Source organism: Oxyura jamaicensis, chromosome 28 (genome assembly GCF_011077185.1).
Source record: "Oxyura jamaicensis isolate SHBP4307 breed ruddy duck chromosome 28, BPBGC_Ojam_1.0, whole genome shotgun sequence".
In the NCBI taxonomy this organism is placed as follows: domain Eukaryota; kingdom Metazoa; phylum Chordata; class Aves; order Anseriformes; family Anatidae; genus Oxyura; species Oxyura jamaicensis.
Window position 1 is genome coordinate 4,758,072 of NC_048920.1, and position 22,442 is coordinate 4,780,513.

The 22,442-nt window shown below is 50.5% G+C and overlaps 1 protein-coding gene across 1 annotated transcript; it reads left to right on the top strand.

Moving 5' to 3' along the window:
* Positions 1-2,259: 2,259 nt before the first annotated feature.
* On the top strand, positions 2,260-21,857 carry SCAMP4 (secretory carrier membrane protein 4). Its single transcript, XM_035348247.1, has 8 exons — positions 2,260-2,393; positions 6,923-6,993; positions 7,431-7,484; positions 10,065-10,193; positions 13,234-13,390; positions 16,481-16,582; positions 17,592-17,709; positions 18,638-21,857. Exons 3-8 carry the CDS (start codon positions 7,478-7,480, stop codon positions 18,812-18,814), a joined length of 690 nt encoding a protein of 229 aa, XP_035204138.1. The 5' UTR covers positions 2,260-2,393; positions 6,923-6,993; positions 7,431-7,477; the 3' UTR covers positions 18,815-21,857.
* The last annotated feature ends 585 nt before the right edge of the window (positions 21,858-22,442 follow it).

Below are 22,442 nucleotides of genomic sequence, written 5' to 3' on the forward strand. Positions count from 1 at the left end.
CTGCCCTTTTCCCTTTAGCTTCCTTTGACATCCTCACCTGGCAGTGAGCTCGCTGCTCACTCCCTTTGCAGACCCAGAGCCGTTGTGTCCCCAGGCAGCCGCAGCGGAGCTCAGGGAGCTGTGGAGCAGACAGAAATAATGAAGAAGGATCTCTCCTCACCCGCTCCGCAGCCAATACTGCCCTGCTGCTCCCAGGAGGCAGCATGTGTCCTCCTTCGCTGTTCTCACCCACAGAGTTATATATTGCACAGTAAAACCTGGCTGCTATGGAGAGCCGGGAACAGCCAGAAATAGGGCACGGCTCGTGGGGACGCAGGGAAGGCATCATCCAGTTTGGACAGGGAGGTTGCAGAGATGGGGCACCTGGCACCGCAGAGAACCGCTGCACCTGGGGCAGCGTGCAGAGCAGCTGCAGCTCTGGCTGCTCTGTGGGTGTGAAGGGTGTAAAGCCCACAGCCCTTCCGAGCAGCTGTGCACTAACACCTTTATTTGGTTTTCATCTTTAAATAGCTGCCTTTATTATTATTATTATTATTATTACTATTATTATTATTATTATTATTATTCCAGAGGAATCACAAGCCCATCCCTGGGCTCTGCCATCCTGTGTCCCACCAAGCCTTCTCCCAGTAAGCAGTCTTGTCCCTCTTGCTGGTGGCCCAGTATCTCTGGAGCACTGGATTTACTGGGGCGGAGTGACCTCTACTGGTTTATAGCTAAAATAATCCATTTTTGCGATCCTTGCAGATAGATGGGGTGATAGGAGGCCTGATCCTTCCCTCCCAAATCCTGCAGTCAGTGGCATTGCCTGTGCCCTCTGGGGAGCAGCCCTAAGCAATGCTTGGCAGCCTGCCTGGAGCAGGGGCCAAACACGAGCAGTGAACCCCAAGACCTGTATTTTAGGGAAACTTTGCCTAACTGCAGGTAAGAGATGTGAAGGCCTCAGCATTTGCTTAGCTAAGTACTAGAGGGATGAGTCTGAATCATGTAGCCTGGGGTTGGAGTGCTCTGTTTACAGAAACCACAGCCTCGGGGGGTGTAAATATTTTTGAAGGAGAGTGGGTTTTATATACTGCCAAATTAACAGCATTTACATAGCACTGGTACCTTGGAGACTGATCGGTACTTACGTTAATAAGACTAATGCAGTGTAAATGAAGAGTTAAGGAGCTATAGACCTACATTGAGGTATATAAGCCCAGAATGTTATAAATCCAGGTATTAGTGAGGCTGGGTGAGGGCTTCCTAGTACACCACTCTCAGGCTGCATTATCACAAAGATTTTGGAGTAATTTGTCTGCTAAATCCTCACTACCCTGTTTTGCTGAAGCTTAAATTCTGCAGCAGGTAAGTCACACAAGCACTGGGCCCTGGGCAAGCGCGTTGGTTGCTGCTCGTGCTGATTTAGCTGACTTATTCAGAAGTGAAATCAGCATTTAATGATAGATGTTATAAATAGCAGTCTCCTGAGTGACTGCACAGCCCTGGGTCCTGAATCCAGCTATCACCTATACACGTTGTAACTAATCCGGGAAATAAAATGTGGCCTTCACCATTAGTCAGCCCAGTCAATCTAACTAAAAAATTAGGCTACTTAAGTTATGTGGTTAACTTCCATGGAGCTTCTGGTTTCTGTCAGCATGAGCGACAAGCAAAACCCTTTGGATTTCAGAGTCTGAAACTGTGTGGACTGGGTAGGCAACAGGGCCAGATCCTCGAATGCTCGGAGGGGCTGAGCTCCCAGCAGGGTATGGGCACGCTGAGGATCCTGCTGTGGCCGTGCTCGGAGGCTGCGGGTGCCTCCGAAGCAGTGCTGGTGCTGCCATGTCCTGGGCACGGCGCAGCCACCTGAGACACCACGCCTGTCCCAAACCAGCTCTGTTTACGTGAAAATAAAACGTTTCTGCTGTGTGTGTGTGGCCTGCGTGGGCAAGAGGCACCGCCGCAGGGCAGTGGGTGCAGCCGCCTCAGGGGCAGTGGGTGTAAAATGGGGGACTGGGTGGCGATGCTCTGGACGGAGAGGTGCTCCAGGTGCTTCTGCCCACATCTGGCGGCCGCAACTCACGCGTGGCCTCGCCGTGGCGACAGGGACAGGGAGGTGAGGGGTGAGGGGTGAGGCCCCCCCCCCCACCCCAGCAACGCCTTCCCCCCCCCGCAATTTCGTCCCTCTCGCTGCCCCGTAGCGCAGTCAGCCTCGCCTCAGCCCCCACCCCGTCCCCGGCTCTCCCCTCACGTGACGAGCGCGCCGCGGGGGGTGCTGGGAGTTGTAGTCCGCGGCGCCGCGAGCGCCATGGCTGCGGCGCCCGGCGGGACTCTCCTTCCCAGCGCGCCCCGCGGAGCCGCGGAAGGCTCGGGGGAGCTGGCCCGGGCCGCCGCGCCTGGAGGGGGGCACGGTGAGAGCCGCGCCGGGGCGGGGGGACAGGGACAGGGTGGCGGGGACGGGGGGGATGGGGACAGGAGGGGAGAGGTGGCGGGGGAGGGACGGGGACAGAGGGGGCGTCGGGGGGGGGCGACAGGGACAGCCTGGGAATGGCGGGGACAGGAGGGGGGGACAAGGGCAGGGAGGGGGGACAGGGACGGGAGGGGGGTGGCGGGGCAGAAGAGGGGTGACAGGAATGGGGGCGGTGGGGACAGAGAGGGGGTGACATGGGCAAGAAGGGGGTGACAGGGACAGAAGGGGGGCGGTGGGGACAGAAGGGCGCTGGTGGGAGCACGACGGGGGTGACATGAAGGGGGAGGGTGGGGACGAGAGGGGTGGCGGCCCAGGAGGGGAGCGGGCTGCAGGGGAGCGGCGTTTGGGAAGGGTTCGGGGACAGGTCCGGGGGGGGCTGGCAGCTGGCGGGGAGGGACCGGGGACGGGGGTGGTGGGGAGGGACCGGGGACAGGGGACGGGGTGGTAGGGAGGGATCGGGGACAGCTCTGTCGGGAGCAGCACTGGGGCTGCTCAGGGCCGGAGGCTGGGGTGCAGCGAGGGGCCCCCGGGCACAGCACGGCAGCTGGGGGGCTGCCGGGCCCCAGCCGTGTTTCCCCCGAGGGCTGCTCGGGGATTTTCAGGGATTTTTGCTTTCTGAGGTTTGTGCTTGGGCACCGACTCCATCCCGTGTTGTCACTGAGGGAGACAGGCTGGACGTGTGGCATTTTTTTCCTCCCTGGACTTTGGTTTTCGGGAGCGTTAACTAGCTCGGGAAACTCTTGACAGGGCCTGTGGTGAGGAGCGGTGCCTTAGGCATTAAGCAGGTAACCGATGGTCCCTTGTACCTGGTTCTTTTTTATCCTGGGCCGACCGATGCCGTGCTGTTGTCTGCAGCCCCGGTCCTTTACGTGAGGCCGGTTTGAGCAGGTGGCAGTTGGAGGAACGGGCTCATGCCCTGAACGCGCGTCCTCGTGCTTCCCCTGGAGCCTCCATGGTTCTGCCCGTGCGTGGCTGAGCCTCGCCTGCGGACGGGGTCGCATCAAAGCCAATGTTTGTCTGCTCTGGGTGTGGTGGGACCTGAACCGAGGCTTCTGCCTGTCTGCTGTGGATGGGGCTGCGTGAGCAGGCTGAGAGAGAGCTGTGGGGAATCGCTTCCCCTCAGTCCTGCTCTCACCTCAACTCACAGCTCCAGAATGGGAGGAGAGGAGGGCAGCCAAGTTCCCAGGAATCCCGGCATCCCCGAGGGGCTCCCTCACCTCCCTCACTCGGGCTCACGGAGGAGGAGGCCAACCCTGCTAAGTTCAGCGGGCCTTGTGCATCAGAAGCACTTCCGTACGCAGTTTTCCCGTTCTCACTGGTGCCGGGTGGCCTTTGGGATTACATTTTTAGCTGGATTTGTCCCTCCCTGTCCCACACAAGGCTGTGGACATGGTGCTGGCAAGGCTGGAGGGGCAGCGCGTGGCCCTGCGAGGGCTGGCAGCGCGTGCCGGGGAGGGGATGTGCTGCCAAGCAGGAGCTGTGCCAGCCATACAGGGCCTACCTTTGTAAAACTGGGCCGAGCACTTTGGTGCCTTTGGTGACACTCTGAGAAAAGCCTTTTCTCTTATAAAACAGGGCAGAGTCCCCACTTTCTTTTTAAACGCAGCTGGGAAGGGAAGGGAATAAGGCACTCGCCTGCCTCAGGATCGCCGGTGTTGGTTCCTTCCCTAGCCTGGGGGTCTCTGTGGGGTGCCCTTGCTTTTAGATCCTGGCTCTTCTGACCTGGCTGGGGGTTGCCGGCTTGCAGCATGAGATGGCTTCAGGAAGCCTGATGCCAGGTCACAGCCTCGCTCACCGCAGGGTCACCCAAACCATTTTAAGGAGACGTGCGTTGTACCAGGTCTCCTTAGCATGTACTCCACGCGTGAAGTCGTTGCGTTACGAGGGAGCGTCAGCAAGTTCTGCTGTCGCCGTTACGCAGGGACCCTGCCACTCGCTTTGCTTCAGGTTAAACTCTTGGGTACAGGTCTGCGTAGAAGTTCGCGTGTTGTCAAATCAGGAAGAAAACAAAGCGGTGCAGAGAATATCCGGCAGCGGGGCTCCATCAGCGGGCAAATTTTGCTAGAGAAAGCCTGGGATGTGAGGCACCTCGGGGTTTGGCTGGGACACGTGCAGATGGCAGGAGAGGAGCCGGCGTCCTGCTGTGAGTCCGGGCCCGGTGGCTTGCCACAGCTCACCTGGGGTCGGGGCAAAGCAGGAAGGCAGGTCGGCTCTCCCACCGCCCGGCCAGCACCCTTCTTCTGGCCTCCCCCTTGTTTATTTCCCTTATCCCTCTTCTCTCTTTCTAGAGAAAGAAGCAAGTAATGGGGAATAATTAAAAAACACCTTGTAGAACCAGTTACTGTAATATAGGCGGAATAAATCTTATGTCAAACCACGGGCCGGAGCAGAAGCAGACCTGCAGTCAGGTAACGTGCCTCACACTGGAACCCCAGGGGTTCCTGCAGCACGCTTTCCCTAAGCAGGGATGATGATTCCTGTTTTGATATCAGGGTGCTCTTGGGGCGTGCTTCCTAGAAAAGCAGCGCTGCTCACATGGTTTAAAAGGAAATGCTGTCTGCTGAAGTGGCAGCAGGCACTTTTGTCTCTGAAATACAGACGAAGAAAAGCCCGTACTGCCTCCGACGGGCCTTTGAGAGTCGTGTGAGCCGGTCTGTAAACTTGGGAGCTATTCATTGACTGCATATGAGCACAGTGGAAAAAGGAAGTTCACTTCACACCACAGTTTCCTTAGTGTGTTTTTTTTTTCCTCCCACAAATAATGGATTTTATGTGAAGAAATCACTGCGGCAGAGCACAGGACGTTGATTTTTATCTATTTCCAATTAAATCAAAAGCACTCCTGTGAATAGCAAGCTTGTTTGTATGTGCTATCTTCCACAAGAAATTCACGGGCGGTTGGATAATCCTTGTGTATCTGTACCTGTTTATCTGTTTCCTTGCGCTTGGCTCTTGCAACTGGAGCTTGACTCGAGGATATTGAGGCTGCGCGGTGAAATTTTCCATCTAAGTCAGCGACTGGCCCTCAGTCGAGCGCTGTCCTCGCCTGTCATACACACGACTTCTCCCCTGACTGTGGCTCTGAGGCCCGTTATCCCAAGTCCCTGCAATCCGGTTTGCAGAAATCCTGCCAAAATTAACTGCTAAGCTGGGGAGATGGGAAAATGGTGACTCGTGTGCAAGCGGATCTCAGCCGCTGAACAAAAAAACGTTCTTGGGTTGGATCTTGAGGTCTGAGTCCATGCCCAGGGAAGGTTTGAGCTTGCTGCTGTGGGTGTCCATGGGGGAAAACTCCCTCCTCCCAGGGCAGCAGCACCGGAGATTCCTTTCCCTTCGTGTGTTGGCATAGCTGGTGTTTGTCCGTAATCTGCTCTTCCCCCAGAATTTCCAGATCTCAGCTGGGAGCAGCTGCAGCTGGGTGGGGCGAAGCCCTAATTGTTTGCCGAACTGTCCTCCTATTTATTTTCTATTCACACATTAAAAAAAAAAAAAAAAAAAGGAGGCAAAGCCTTTCTAAATCATTTTCTAAGTTACAAAACGCTGGCCAGACGCGGGATGGTGGCTGTTTGTGGGAAAATTGTGGGAAAAAAAAATTGTGGGAAAGCCCGGAGGCTTTGGCTGCGCTGGGGCCCCATTGTGCGAGCCTCTAGCAAGGGCTCCCAGCCCGACAGGCTTGTGATTTACGCAGCCTTCCTGTCCCCACGCTGTTGCTTTCTTTAGACTGCACGGGCAAAGAAATGTGTTTTCCTTGACGCTGACATAACCGAGATAGCGCCTACCTGCAGCCCGTGCGCAGGAGTCGGCGTCCCGTGCAGGTCCTGCTCTGTATCAGTGCTGCTGTCACCACCGAGGGCCGTGCTAGAGTAGGTCAAATAAAAAGGAAACGGATTGCAGCTCCCCCCCAAGAAATTGCACCCGTGTGAAATCCACAGCCCCTGGAGCACGAACACGGGAGGACAGCACGGAGGTGCAGAGAAGGGAAAGGAGCTGCTGGAAATCTGCCTCCAGCGCAGCTGTTCTGACCCCAGCGCCCTTTGCTGTGTTTTCGGAGGGGCAGTTTTTAGTCTCTGCTGCCTTCGTTCGTGAGAGTTGTTCACAGACCCTGACATCCCCGCCTGGAGGGTCGCTCTGCCATGTTCCTTGTTGTCAGCCTGGAACGTGCAGGTGTGGGCAGGCGGCGGTGGTCTCGAAGCGAGCAGAATCGAAGGGGCTGCTCAGTGCAGACCCCTCCGTGGCTTCTGTCTGTGCCATCAGCAGCGCACGTGGCATGGAGCAAACTTCACAGCATTTGATTTCTCCGTAATCGCAGTCATGTTCGATGGCGTGGTCACAGGAAGACTAAATCTGCCTTTCAGTGCGGCCGCGCGGCGTTACCACCGCAAGGAAGGATGTCAGGCCGTGCGTAGCGGTTGATGTTCCGAGCACCAGCAGTTTACTTCCCAGCTAACAGCGATCATCCGTTTGTTTCAGGAGCTGGGAAGGTCCGCGGGGTGCCGGGAGCCAACGAATCATCTCAGCACCTAAATGAGGCATTAAGTCTGGTGAGTTGGTACAGGTTTCTCTTCCAACGCGTGCGCTTTGCTGGTCCCAAGCAGAGCTGCCTGCCTCAGCTGGAAGGTGCACGTGTCCTGGCAGCGGCCATCTGTGCAGCCTCAGCCTTTGCCAGGTACCCTCGGAGCACATTTGTTTGCTGCTGAATGGTGCCAAGCACCAAAACTGTTGACAGTTTTGTACAGGATGAGCTGCTTCCAGGGGAGCTCTGTGCAAACAAGGAGAGACCAGGAGCCTTTCTGTAAGGTTCCAGCGTGCCAAATTTGTGCAGTCTTTAGTGGTTTGCAGTGGGAACCCTGGGCTTGCAGTAAGTCGAGCACTGTGCAGAGATGCTCCTAATTTTAACAGCTTTTTTGGGTGCTGGTTAGTGATCTGTGCTGGCCTGATTTTCTTTTTTTTTTTTTTCACTTTTTTTTTTCCCCCTCAGATCTCTTGCTGTCTGTCTGAAACTTCGCCAGGGAACACTTAACAGAAATGGCAGGTAAGGGCACCTCAAACTATGGCAATGGAGAGGGAAAAACGGTTTCAGATAATGTTTTTCAGTATGCCCTGATGGCTGCAGTTCATTAGTAATTCATTCCCCTGCACTTTGCTTTCTGAGATCTTAGTGATCCCTAAAGGTCTTGAGCTCCTTCTTTTTTTCTCCCCTGCCCATGTTCCTTTTTGTGTAGATCTGCTAGCAGAGGTTACTGGTCTAGCAATAAAGGCTTAGGTGTGACTTTTGGGGAAGTTTTATGAGGATGGAATTTATTCACAAAACGAGAGTAGTTCCTTCCTTTCAGAGGCTAAACAACTTTCCATAGCATTCCTAGCTGTGCTGTCAATTTTGATACAGCTTAATTTTACTCGTAGTTAAACCAGTAACAAAATTCCTCCTAAATTTTTTAAAGTAAGCCGAAGTCCAGGACTTGCACCCAGCAAATAAAGTAATAAGGTTTGTTTTTTGAAAGCATGGATTGTGCTTGCTGGTCTAACGTGTTGATTCTAGCCTTGATGTGAGTGTTGGAGCGCTCCAAGTTATGCGGTCAGACACGAAAGAGGATATTTTCATTTGACTTCTTTGTCTTTTCTTGGGAGTAACCCGGAACACTGGAAAACTACACGGGTCTCTGGGAGGAGAAAGCAGTCATCTGGCTTCTTGAAGCTGGGCAGCCACAAAGAAGAGGTGTAATCCCGATACTTCTGTACCAAGCAGACTGGTATGGAAGTACTTGGAGCGTTTTGTGAGCTTGAAAATTGCAGTGGCTGGTGCCCGGAAAGCCAGCTGGTTTTGGCCCCACCATCTGGGGCCTTCTGCGCTAGAGGCTGGCAGCAGCTTTCTTGGTGAGAGATCTGTACTGGAGGAGGAACTGAACCGCAGTCACTAGCTGCATCTCCTGTTGAAGAGGGACAGAACAAAATTTCCACATCCCTCCTAAAACAGATTGTTAAAGAATCCACTTTTACTGTGGTCAGTTAACCTTGGTCTCGCTGACTTCCCTAGAGAGCTTTCCCTAGAGAGCTGACTTCAGCTTTACAAGCTGCACCCCCTTTGTTTCCCTTGATCCAGGACTGTTGGGTCCTTTTACGGACATCTGGGACACACTGTCCAGGGGAGAGGCCATGAGGTGTTCATAACTTACAAAAGTTAGCGCTAAGAAGTCCAAATTCCTGCGGACTTTGAAAGCAGGCAGGGGAACTCAGTGCTCCGTGTGATGTGGTTAGCAGTAGGCGTTAACCAGTAACTAATGCCAGCCCTAGACGGCATCTGAATTAATGCGGGATGCGTTTAGAGGTGATGGGTGAGGAGGGGCAGCAGATGTAATGTTTGTTTTCGTGAGGAAAAGTCTACTGAAAAATCAAGCTGGGCTGGTGACTTAAGACATTCTTCCATATTGAATTGTTATGTACTCACAGTGGGTGTTTTCCCCACCATATTTTCTGCATGAACATGTCTTTCCTTTGTGTGAAATAAAGCGCTTTCTTTCCTAAAGCATGGCATGCAGCTTTAGACACTTCCCTGCCAACCTTCAAATGAAGTTAAGAAGCTGCTCCTGCAAAATGTCTTCTCACACAGAGATAATGGCAAGAGAAGGGGAACTCTTGCGCTGACAGTTCTTGTTCAGACATTTCCTCTCGTCTTCTGTGCCATTTGGAGGTTTTCCCAGGACATTCTTCATCTCTTCCTCTGGTTGTTTTTAATTCTGTTTACTGGGGCTGAAGTAGACTAGAGACAATTAGTCACAATGCCCTGGAATCAAACTTTAATCAAGACTTGAAGGCAAGAGCAAACATTCCCAAACATGTAGAAACTCGCATCCAGGCACACGCGCATTGCACGGATTTGTCTGTGCATCTGTCTAGAAGCTGACAGCAGCTTAAATACAGAGGATTTAGGCATTTAGTTACTTGATTTTTAAAATGTCATTTCTTCCCAAGGTAAGTTCTTGGCTGTATTGCTTTTGTCAGCATTTGCTGATTTATGGTATCTGAATGCAAAGCTTTTTTTTCTTTTTTTCTTTTAGCTTTTTTTTTCCCTCTGGGTCTTAACCTTGCATAAAAACTTGACTTAGAAAGAAAGAAGGGGACATTCATGACTCTCATAACAGCAAAATCATCCCTGATGTCTTGCCTTGCCTCAACGGGATGGCATCTGAGTACTGAATTCCAGTTAGAGATGCTTTCCAAGGGCACCCTTCTTTACAGTCACAAGCACCTATCTACTGCAGGGCCTGAGCCTTGCCCCAGCAAGCCCACCCGCTCCGAGCTGGTGTCTGCTTTTGTCTGGAAGAGCACCAGTCTTTCCTCCTCCGTGGGTTTTCTGAGGGTTTCTAACTAAGAACCTCTGGGCAGTCTGTTGCCCCCAGGTGCTGCTGCCCAGCAGCTTAGCTGGCCTCTGCCCGCTTCCTGAGGAGCTTTTTCCCTGAACTTATCTTAAGGTGTTTTTTGGTTTGTTTTTTGATTGTCGTGAGTCCCCTCGTACTCGGAGGGCTGTCCCGGGAAGGTGTGGAGGATGTCACGCTTGTTCAGCCGTGCAAGATCGTTTCTGCATTCAGCTAATCTGTTGTGTTCTGTGTTGTAGAAAAGGTGAATAACTTCCCACCGCTCCCCAAGTTTATCCCCCTGAAGCCATGTTTCTACCAGAATTTCGCAGATGAGATACCCATCGATTATCAGGCCCTGGTGAAAAGAATCTACCACGTATGGATCTGTAAGTTGAATAAAAAACCTGCTCTGGGAAGGTTGTGTATGTGTAATAGAAAAACATAGAATTTGTTCACTTACAAGCTTTAAGATTTTGACTGCAATTAAGTGATGAGAAACAATGATTCCTCTTAGAATGCTGTAATTTACCTGTGTGCCCAAATTTCAAGCTGCTGTGCCTTGAATCTTTGTTGCAGAGCTGCTGTTGAAGAAAAGAGCATCAGTGCTAGAAAAGCCTATTAGTAAATTCGAGGAAGAAAAGAGCAGACTGTATCTGCTGTCTTTTCTAATGTCAAGTGATATTTCACCCCCCAAAATAGCCCTCTTAAAGCAATTCCTGATTCACCTAGAATAAGAGGAATAGGAGAATTGAAGGCTAAATTACCGTGACCTGTGTTGCTCGCTGCCCATCTCCCCTCCCTGCTTTGTGAGTGCTGCCCCCCGGGTTGTGCCAGCCAGATTTCCCTTCCCAATCGAAGCAGCGCCTTCTAGCCTTACACCGTCTCTTCCCTTGGCCCCCAGAACGTTCCCAGTCCTGTTCTGAAGGGCGTTGGTCCTCTTGGTCACAGCTGGTGATTTGCTGATATTCTGTAGGAGCAGAGCTGCCGGCTATCTGCGCTGGCGTTGTCTGGCTTAGCGATTCAAAAGCCAGTAATGAAAATTGACCATTCTTCTCCAAGGAATAAAATTGGATGAAAAATGGTGTGGCAGGCCTCGAGAACCACAGGGAACGCTTTGGAAGATTAAAAATCTTTTTGCCTTGCTTATCTTTTTTTCCCCAAATGCTTGTCATCCCATTTACCCTTCTCACTGAAGGAAAGCTTGTTTTCTGCCAGATATGCATTTGGTAGCCTGGCTTTTATTCCAGATGTATAGGATGTGTGTTTGAGAGAGATTTGTGTGCATAAATAATAGCATAATCTATCACGCCATTGTTCTTTCGTTATTTAGAGATGCTGAAATGAGCTCTGTAATTTTCTTGCCTGAAGAAACTGCTTGTCCCTTCAGACTAACTGGTTAAATGTTGCATGCTGCAAAGCTGCCTTTGTGTGTGACTCTCCTTAAACAAAGCGCCCCTCAGTCAAGTTAATGGAAGGATGGAGAGGTGCCAGCCATTTAGGCAACTGGTCATATGCACGGCTGGGGAGACCTGGAATTTTCACCACGAGTTTTAAATTTCCATCTGCTGCAGAGTTTTTGGGGGTGTCTCCCTGCCTTTTGGGGACGGGACAGAGAGCAAGAGACATGTACAGAGGGAAGGCAGTAAAGAAGAAAAGGCCAGTATTAAAAATAGAAACATAAAAGTCGTTGCTAGAAGGTTGAACGCTCATTATTTTAATTGGATGTGAACATTTTATTAAGATGGATGGTGGTTTGGGGAAAACTGTACCAGAGCTCCCACTGCTGGCGAACAAACTCCTGCCTGACGCGCAGGGAGAACCAGAAGCTCCTTACATTATAGGTGCTCTCGACTTGGTACGGTTCTGTTTGTTTTCTCACTCGATAACTGTTGGAAAACAACTGACTTCTGGAAATAATAATTCTGAGAAGTACAGCTAATTGTTATGTAAATGAAATTTAAATAATTAAAACTTTCCCCCTTGTAACAAGATACATCCAAACCGTTGCATGTAAAGCCTTGTTGTTAGCTACTTAGAAGAGGGAGAACGTTTCTTTTTTGTAGAAGTGTTTTATTTTAGTTTTTGTGTAACTTGTGTGTCGGAATAAGCAGCTGGGTTCGGATGTCTTACATGCTAGATTCTCCTGGCTGTGTTGTCGATATTGTGACCACACAATTTTGTAACTGTTTAGCAGCCCCTGAGATGAGTGAAAGCAGAGAAAAGAGTCGCTGGAGGAAGAGGCCAGGCTGGCACCGAGCATCAGAAGACGAAGCCAGAGATGTGCAAGCGTGCTGCAGAGCCACAGCTTGTAGGAAAAGAAGGGAGTGGGCAGGGCACGTTTGCTTACCACAGGGGAAGAGAAACTGAGGGATTTATTTTTGACTTGGTAAATGAGACCGGGGTCTGAAGTGATCCTACTGTGACCTTGTCCCCAGGCAGCACCGAAGGGCTCTTGGTGTTTGCACTGTCTGCCTTCTCATTTCTCTTTGTCTGTGCTAATTGGTTCGGGTTACCCCCAAAAGATTTTATGAATTACCACCTGTTTCCCAAAATCTGAGCTTGTAATTGGGCTAAGCCTGCTAGACCCCGGCAGAACCTGGGGGATGCAGGGACAGCTGCAGGAGGCTGTCAGGTATTAGGGGGAAAGCGGGGAGCCCCTGGCACAGGGACTGAACTCAGCCTACAGACCCAGGAAGCGTGCAGCCTCACTTCAGCAGTAACATCGAGCTTCAGAGAAAGGGGGTGGCAAAGGCGTTCCTGCACGGTTATTGAGGGCGGCGCTGGTGCCCTCTGGGATCTGTCGTCAACTGTTCCTTTTTATCCAAGTGGCAGGGACAGGGATGTGAAAGGGCCTTTAAGGCACCCTTCTGTTCACATGTTCTCAGCCTGATTGGAGTTTGCTTATTCCCTTGCTCAAGGCAGCACTTACAAGCCCTGAAGCTGCTTCCAGACTTCCTCAGAGGCCCAGGGAAATGGGGAGAGAGCCTGCAGGGCAGGGCACACTGCTAGCTCTAATAGCTCCTGAGGCAGCAAGCACAGAGACCAAAGCAATGGGATGCTGAGTGCACGGCGGATTTTTGCACCACTCTGCTCTCATCAAGGGGTTATGCTACAGATGGGGGTTGCTCATTGTTCATAACGGTCCCGGGCTGAGCCTTGTGCTGCTCGCACCAGTTGCCACCCAGATGTCCATCCTGTGGCAGGCCCCAGGGGAGTTTCCTCACCCTCTGGAAGGGGACGCGTGTCCGTGCTGCCGGCCCCTCGGCTCACAGCAGAAAGCTGCGACTCCCTCGGAGTGGTCGTGTTGTTGGGCAGGCGTTCCCACCGCGGTGTGGATCCTTCCTATTATAATGCTGGGTGTTTGTTTATTTCTCCTCTGATGTGAAACAGCACGAGTTCACGCTCTTTCCTGTGCTCTCTTTACAGTTTACTGCATCACGCTAGCAGTGAATATAATTGCGTGCCTGGCCTGGTGGATCGGAGGAGGCTCTGGGGTCAATTTTGGCTTGGCCATCCTCTGGTTTATTCTCTTCAGTCCCTGCGGCTACGTCTGCTGGTTCCGACCGGCGTACAAAGCCTTTCGGTAAGTGGGAGCCCACAAGGCAGTTGAGTTTCTGCTTCCTCTGGGAGAGAGATGTGCTGTTGCTGAGGAGTGCCCCCCTGGAGAGCTGCCTGTCTGGGATAAAGATTAAGGGTTTGATATCCGAACGTCTCATTGATTTCAGAATTGTTTTCAGATAAAAATGCGGTGACTTTTAAATACTAGATGAAGAGACAGGGTCACCTGCCTCCTCGGACTGGAGGTTTCATCTGTGAGGATGAAATTCATATCTCTCCCAAAGATCTCAGGCTTAGCCCCCTCACAGCAGTATAACATCAGGGTGGATTTTGATTTGGTAAAGCTTCGCTGCGGGCTGTTTTGATGGAAGACTATTAAGTTATCAGGAGCCAAGTACTCTTCTGGATTTTGTCTCTAGACACCTGAGAACTTGGCGGCTTTGCTTTTTAGAAAGAAGTGGTTCACTAGAGCGAGTCCTTCTGAAACTCCACAAGCCTTTAAAGCCATCCTGCATTTTTACTTTAATTAATAATTGTTTGCATTTGCTCGTGCTTCATGTGTATCACAAGGCGTTATTCAGACATCGGTGCATAACGCTCGTCAGAGCTGTGAAGGTCCCGAGTGTTTTCCAGTCTCGTGTAGGGAGAGGTGGCACAGAGGGGAGGTGACACGCAATGTGACTACACTGCGGTCGTCAGCAGACCCCACACTGGAGTCAGGGATTTGGACTCTGAAGGGGAAGCTCTTTCTGGTTCCCCACTACCAGAATCCTCTGGATTTTGATCATTTACCAGATTCCGTGATGAGTTAGTTTAGATAGCAGCAAAAGCTGCAGATATGAGAGTTGGCAAATGGGGTCCTGTGTTTAACACGTGCTAGGGTAGCGGCTTAAATGCTCTTCTGAATTTACGCGTCGTGTACTGACAACACTGGGCAGCTAATGTGCTCGAGGTGCGTAAAATATCAGTGACTACACGAGGGAGTACAGCGGAGGATTATTTCTGACTGAAAGGGAAGGCCACTGCGTTGGATGCATCTGAAAGTTTTAAAAGATGTGAAAATACCACCTCTGAACTCTTGCCCTCTGGGGCTGGGGTTTTGTCCCCATCTCTAGTTCAGAAACCCGAGAGCCTCCAAGTGCCGACTGGAGCTCTGCTCAAAGAGCATTTTCCACTCTGAAGTCTGGGAAAAATTATTCTTCTTCATTGACCTCCTCTGGGCTTACAAGGACCGTTTCTAATTATTTCTTTAATGTTATTTGTATGTGTTTATGCAACTGGATACCAAAAGGTCCCTGAGGTTACTCTGTATAAAGACTTCTACAGTTAAAAAAAGAATAAGCCCTAGAGACAGACCGGCAAGCCCAGAGATCGTCAACTCTGACATCCGTCGTAGAGAGGCTTGAAAAACACTGCAGTGGGGCAGGGCAGGTAGTTTTGGGGCTGCAGTAGTCCTGGGTCTGGAAAGCCAGGTCAGGTCCGCTCGCTGTGCCGTTTGGGAAGACGCAGCCCATCCACACCGGCATCGTGTGCTGTGAGGATGCTTTCGTAAAACCTTCGTCATACAGCTGCATCCAGAATTAAATTAGCTGCAGAGCTTTGGCGCTAGGGCAAAGCTGTTGCAAATCAGCACCAGAAAGCTGGATCAGAAATCACCTTTTCTGTGTATCCTCACTAATTCCCAGAGATCCTTTCAAGTGAAGACTCCTCCAGCCCTTTCAGATCTTAGTTGCAAGAATCTGTTTGAAGGCTCAGCCTGGCGCCTAATCCTTTGTTAATTGGATTATGACAGGCACTACAGTGAACGGTCCGTGTTTAAAGTATTTCTTCCACATTGCTGTACTCTGAGGTGCTGCTGTTTGGAGGGTGGGATCACAAGGATTCTCAGGGACGGTTTCATCTCCCAAAGAGATGGCTAGATAGAAGATAACGTTAGCAATACGTGCGGAGCAGCAGGGCTCTGGCTGGAGGTTTTCCCATTTGTCTCAGAGTAGGCAGGGTTCGTGGCATTGACTTGGCTAGAGCCTGTGGTCCTGCCTCCCTCAGATTTTGACGTTACGGACTAGAACTATGGAGACCATTCAAATAATTCCAGTGTTTGAGCAGGGGCTGGGAATGACTGAAGCTCTTTTGTAAAGTCCCCACTGCACCAAATTGCTGCTGTAGCTACTGAAGTGTGTTTGTAAACCTGGTCTGTAGATCACGGGCTCTTTGGGTTCCTGAGAGAGTGGCAATAACTCGTATCATTAAAAATGGTAGGTCAGCTGGCTTGGAGGGTTTCAGAGGTGTGCCTGGGCTTCCAGTGGAAGGCTGGCTCATCGACACGGCTGATTTCAAAGGACAAAGATGTCCTGTGGCAGAACAGCGCTGTGCGCCAGTGCGCCCATGATGGAGAGACCACAAACAGATCTGGGACCGTTTTCCTATTTAGGATTATACTCACACTGCCTATTTCACCTGCATAAGTTAAAAGGACCTCACATAGTCAGAACCCCCTCAGCGTACACATTCTGAAGATGTGGAGTCTGTGCAGATGCCAAAGCACACTTCTGCGTTTCCCCAGGCAGCGTACCACCCGCTGCTCTTGTGGCTCTTTTCCCTCCTATTCTGCCCTGGTGCTGGGTTATTAGCTGTAGGGGTGTAAGCTTCATGACAAGCAGGCACTGCGACTTTCCCAGCTGGGCTCTCATGCTCAGGGATCACTTTTAGCACAAAGGAAAACTGCCTCTGGTGTCTGGGCTCTCTTGTGCCTGCTTGCTGGGGGCCGAGCTGCGCAGGTGTCCGGCAGCGCTGACTTCAGATATTCGGTCAGAGAAACGATTCGGGCACTCTGTGTTCTGCAGGAGACTGCCTTTCCTCGTGTGTCATCACATATGTAATTACTTGGGTAGAGCAATTGCAGGAGCCAGGCTTATTGGAAGAGATTAGGCACTGATGATTCATGGATCTGTGCGATTCCACTGCCAGGGAAAGAGGAGTTGTCCTCAAAGTTCGTAGCTGTTGAGGGGCCTTTTCTGAGATAGCACATTTGAGTGTGTGTGTGATGGGGTCAAACGTTAACACGAAGCAATACAAGGTGCCAGTGTCCCCCTAACTGCCTCTCCTTCCTTCGCAGGTCGGACAGCTCATTTAATTTTATGGCTTTTTTCTTCATCTTCGGCGCACAGTTTGTTCTCACAGTCCTGCAGGCGATCGGTTTCTCTGGATGGGGAGCTTGGTAAGCAGGACACGCCTGGAGCCTTCCAGCTGAGCCCTCAGTTCCTGTGCCTGAGAGTTTCAGCCTACGGGCTGTTTCCCTGAGCGTTAGAGGAGCTGGTGGGAGTCTGTACAGGGTGGGGTTGAAGAAGCTTTCCGATTTCCTCTGTGGCATAATTATATCTGCTCTTGGAGTACACAATTCTGTCTACTCCCATTGCTGGCTATTGCAAGAGTTCCCGTATTGGCAGAAGTCAGATACCTTCACCTGCCTGTTGTTTTTTTTTTTTAGCACCTTCATGTAATGTCTTTCCTTTCTGCTGTTTAACCAGAGAGTTTCAAGATTGATCTGATCCTCTCTTAGCATTGCCCTAAGAGTATTTGCAGCACATGTTGAGCAGTGCATGATGACTCACTGTTGGCCTATAGAGCAAGTATTGTGAGAGCTGTCCTAAAATAAATGGAAGCATTTTAGTGTCTGTCCCTGGTTATGTTATAATTATTTGGCATTTTAACTTTCTGTCTCTGGAGACTTGAGAGCAATTCCTGCTGAAGCTGCAAATAATAGATAGTCCTAGACTCTGTACAGCATTTAGCTTTAACTGCTGATGCTCTCAAGTTGCCCTGTCTGGTTGTTGCCATCGATGGGAACAGAGATGCATTACAGATCGGAGGGCCCTGATGTTCCCTGTTCCCAGGTCTGTTCGCTGGTTGCACAGCCTCTGCACCACCAAAACCATCCTGGGAATAAATCTTCTCTCCTCGAAGCCTCACTGTGCAGCTGGCTGTCCCCTAACGGTCTGAGACTGGATTAGCAAGGGATGCTGGCAAGCCAGATTTGAGATCTTGGGGAAATACCTCTCTGAGCTGCATTTAGCTCTGACCGTCATCTTCACTGTTGTTTTTTTTTTTTCAATTTTGGGAGCTTTAAAGCTTCCTTGTAACTTCTGTGTGTGCGTAAACCATCTTTCTGGTAACAATTGTGCTTAAAAAAGAGAGCAGTAATGATGCTGTTTCTTTGTTTCTTGCAGCGGATGGTTGGCAGCAATTACTTTCTTTAGCACCAACGTTGCATCTGCTGTGTTCATGCTGTTTCCTGCCATCATGTTTACAGTGTCAGCGGTCACAATGCTCATCTGCATTTTAAGGGTAGGTGCTTCAGATGTCTCTCTGACTTGGAATATCTGCGGTTTGTATCGCAGTAATGTGAGCGGGCAGCTCAGCGGCCACTGTGAACCATCCCTGCCTCTAAAGGTTTGGTGGTGTGGTCAGTTGGTGTATCTCAGACTGTTTAGAGGACGAATGCAGATAATGCAAGACAGCTTGAGCTGGACGTGTTCACCGTTCCATGGTCCTCTATGTCACTTAAGCCAAGCGTCCCTGGGATTGTAAAGGTGAAGCATCTCAAGATGCCCACAGCAGGGACAGGGTGGCAGGATGGCGAGTGGTCCTCGGTTGTCTGCAGAATGCTGGATTTGGATATAAGACCTTCTGGAAAGCTTCAGAAGACTGATGGCAGAGGAGTACAGAAGATAGAAGGGAAAAGGACAGGCAATTAGCCCAACAAAACCCTGTCTCAGAGTAGCTGCCATCATGGAGTTTGCCGCAGGTTCATGGCAGCGTTTTGCCCCCTGCCACTGCCCTGTGCCCTGTCAGGCATTGCCTGGTGGTGTGACCTTTAAACCAGGTCTTTTGTGTCCCTGGGTTCCTGGTGTAGGTTGTTTCCTGTGCTACAGCTGAGTCCTTCAGCCTCAGCCCCACTGAAGCAGCAGTGACAGTTGTACGGGGTGTTCAGCCCACTAACCTGGGCTAGCTGCCTTGCTGCATGGACTGTTGCCGTGGGATCCCCAACCTAAATCCCAGGTGTATGCCTCAGACAAGTTGAAGCCTTGCATTGATACTATCCATTGCACCTCTTCACTATGTTATTATAGTTTTTGTGCCTTTTTTTTTCCCTTGGGAAAACAGCTGTTTGCAGAGAGAGAGAAACAAATGCAGAACCAAAATGCCTATAGGTCTTCTCAGGAAGAGGTGTAGGTACCCACTGCTGATTTTTCCTCTTGTTTTACTCCGTTAGGTTCACAAGATCTACCGAGGGGCTGGTGGAAGCTTTCAGAAAGCTCAGGATGAGTGGAACAGCGGTGCATGGAGGAACCCCCCCAGCAGGGAGGCCCAGTACAGCAATTTTTCTGGGAACAGCCTGCCAGAGTATCCCACAGTGCCCAACTATCCCCCGGGAAACCAATGGCCTTAAGCAGCAACAGCTGCAAATTGCCTGGATTCTCTTCTTTTTTGGTCCTTTTATTATTGTTATTTGAAAAGATCATTTGCATTCCCCTACACGTACCCCAGTCTTCTTGGGGACTTTCTTGTTTTTTGTCTCCTCGTCACTGCAGAAGATATGTGCTGTCAGCCCACGCCACCTCGGGAGCTCTGCACGGCCTTACCAGAGAGAGAGTTTTTTGTTTGTTTGTGTTGTTACCAGTATTTGCCTTGCTGCAGACTGAGGAACCAACCGTTCACTGCCCTTGCTTGAGGAGTGCTCTCATGACCACATGTGAAGAAGGCTGGCTTCCCCGTGACGGTGAACACTACCAGAATTGCTCCTTCTCCTGCCTCCCCGCTTAGTTCCCATCACATGCACAGCACACCGCCGAATCGTCCGTAGTTGTAACAAACACAATCAGAGCATTAGTAGCAAACGGTGTTTGCTCTCCCGGATGAATGATCTGGAATTTTTCACTCTAAGGGAAATGCAACACCTGAATTATCTGGTACTAGTGATATTGAAGGTATCTGTAAAATCTACAGCCTCATTTGCTTGCAATCTCTGGTGAAGAATCCTTTAGATACCAGCGCTTGCTGCGGGTGAGTGTTGTTCAGATACTAAGTCCACAAGAGTCCTCATTTGCCTGGCTAGAACTATTGTTATGATAGAAGTCTTGCTTTCCCTGCCTCCAAAAGTTTTTGCTAGATCTGTGTGCTGCAGAGATGCAGATTCATCTAATTGTGTTACTGATTGCTCACAAAAAGCCTGATTCAAAGCCCACTGGAAACGATTGAAAAGCTGACTGCTGTTGGGCTTTGGACCTGGCTGCCTGGGTGACGTTCACCCCTTTCCAGGCAGGCAGCACGAGATCTCTGTGCCATCTCAATTCCAGGTACGTGGCGTCAGGATTTTTGTGCTGACCCAATACATGCCGTACTGGACACGCCTTGTCCTGTTGGGACACCTTTTTTTTCTGGGCTCCTCGCCAGTAGCTGGGTGCCAGCTAACTATTGATCTCAGTGCTGGGGCCCCAGTGTGGTTTGGGAGTAATTCCATTACAACTGAGAAATTGAATTCTGCCTTCTACCGACGCAGTCAGAATCCAACCGTTCTGCAGTGAGTTGTCTCAGAAAGCTCGTTAGTCCTCGTAGCTGACGCTAGCTGTGCAGAGCTGGAATGTGTCTGCGTCGCCAGCAGTGATTTCCTTCCCTGTACGAGCAGGCGGAGAGACGCTCTTGCCTTTCCCCAGGAATCAGCTGAAGAGAGGATAAAGCTGTTGGGTGGGGATGTTTCCCCTGAGAGCTAGCATTTGGTCTCATCACTCATCTTCATCTCATGCATGTACATCAGGACTCCTGGAGCCTGAGCCATCCCATTCCCCTGTGTCCTAAAACGATCCAAGCAGCAAAGGCTGCAGTCTTTTCCTTTCCTTCAACAGCCTGCTATGAACTTTCTCAGACCTGTTAAAACTGGGAGGTCAGTTCCCAATATTTGTAGAGTTGAGTGTTCAATGGTTGCAGCTCTGGGAATTTCAATGGACAGTGAAGGACAGAGTGCTCCAGTCTGGAGACTTGAGAGGTGTGGGGCACCCTGAGAGTCAGGCCCAAAGCCTGGCCAGTTGTAGGAGGTGACGCCAGAGGTGTTACACTGGAAGTGGAGTCACTCCACGTCCACACTAAATAACTGGAAAGCAAAATTGGCTCCTGGAAAGGGACAGGGAGGTTGTCCTTGCTAGGTGGAACTGATTTGCAAGTGATCTTTTGAAAACTGTCTCTACACGTGCCTTATCTAATAAAACATTAGTCCATGAAGGAGAACTTTTCCTTCCCCATCCCCCCGGCAAAACTTCCCATTCCCTCTCTTAACTTTTCCCGTGTCATCCTGTAAATACTAAGTGAAGTACAGCTTGGAGTCTGCATGACACCTTTGTTACTAGGGCCAAAGCAAAAGCAAACATTAATGGGAGGTCAGAGCCTCCTCGAACTTCAGTTTACAAGCAACACTGACCCCCTGCTGCAGAGCCAGCCTTTTGCTGGCTCTGCCTCCTGCTCCAAACACAAGGTGTTTTGTTTTTTTTTTTCTTGCGAATGTGCAATGTGCTTCGAAGTACAAATGCTTGATGCCTTCTTAATAGAATACGACCCGGTCGTGTTGTCAAGCTTTTAGGTGCCTTTGTCTTGTGTCAAGTGAAATTTTAAGTGTTCTTTGTTGCTTGCTATCAGAGAGTGATAAAAGAACTGCCTGTCGATGAACTCCCTGGAAATACGATTGCACAGCGGGGGAGCGAGGTGAGGTGAACGGGGCCGCACTCGAGGGTGGCCGTGCTTGGGGGGCCCAGACACAGGGTACCCATGCAATGCTCTCCTCTGGCTCTGACCCCTGCCATCCTCAGCCTTTTGCCAATTTTTTTTCAGCAGTAATTGTAGTCTTTCTTTTTTTAGTGTTTCAGGTTGGAGATTTCAGTTGAACCAAGAGGAGAAGCGTTGCCAGGGGACTCTTGAGTCTGGCTTCTCTTTTTCCCCTTGGATAACCCGGGGGTCTCTTTTACAGCACCCATGCTCACATTTCCAACCTTCTTGATGGGTGTGTACTTAGCAGCCTGCAAACCAAAATGGTTGGAGGCAGACAGCAGTATCATGATCCATTAGCAAACACTGCCTGAGATTTCCTAAGAGCTTAAATGAAACCTCCCTGGACGGGAGCTGCCATCTCCAAACACATCGCCCCCCTCCATCCTCTTAGATGCCAGAAACCGTAATTCCAGAAAGTTGACTCAACGCGCTGCCTGAACTGCTGTGGCTTTTTTTTTTCCGACTCCTCTGTATGTTTTTTAATGTTTACATTAGATTCCTAAGATTCTTTAACACCATTAACCTGGACCTGGCTCCCGGTTTCGTTCGGCATCATGCGGCATGTACGTGTGCGATGTTCCGTGTCACTTGTGGGGCTCTGGTTTTTGTTTGTGTTTTTCTTCTGATCACAAGACAATAAATGCTCATCCTGCACTTGATGAGAAGAACTGCCTGCATTAGAGAAGTGTGTCTGTTCCTAGGTAACCAGAGTTATCTGGCAGAGGGAAATGGTGGAATCTCTATTTTCTCCCAGTCTCCCACCACTTTTTTTTTTTTTTTCCCCTTAAAAGAACAGCACGTTTATGGATGAGGCTCACCCTCTTCCTGGGGACCACCACAAGAGTTGGCGTGCTGTAGTTTGTGTTCTTGCGGATGCCTGACAAGTGTTTTACACCAGTGTTACCATTATTCTCATTTCCTAGCTATGGAGAAGTGCCGGTGATGGGGTGCGCTGGGGCTGAACCCTCCTTCCTGGCCTTTCTTTAGCAGCACACGTTCACATTGGCTCTTTGCAGTACTGGCCTCTGCCGTGTCTGGTTTGCTGCCTGGAAAGATCCCGTCACCCCTGGGGCAAACAGGCTGTCTGACAGCAAAGGTGAGTGGCATCGCTCTACATAGTGTGCAGCTGGATTTGCTGCCCCAAATAATGCTATCCCGGCTTCGTACCCCAGCTCTGCTCCATAGCAGATTTGTAATCCCAGAAGAGCTGTTTTCATCTCAGCTGCTTGCTCCCACATCTGCTCATCTCAATGTTTTCTTCA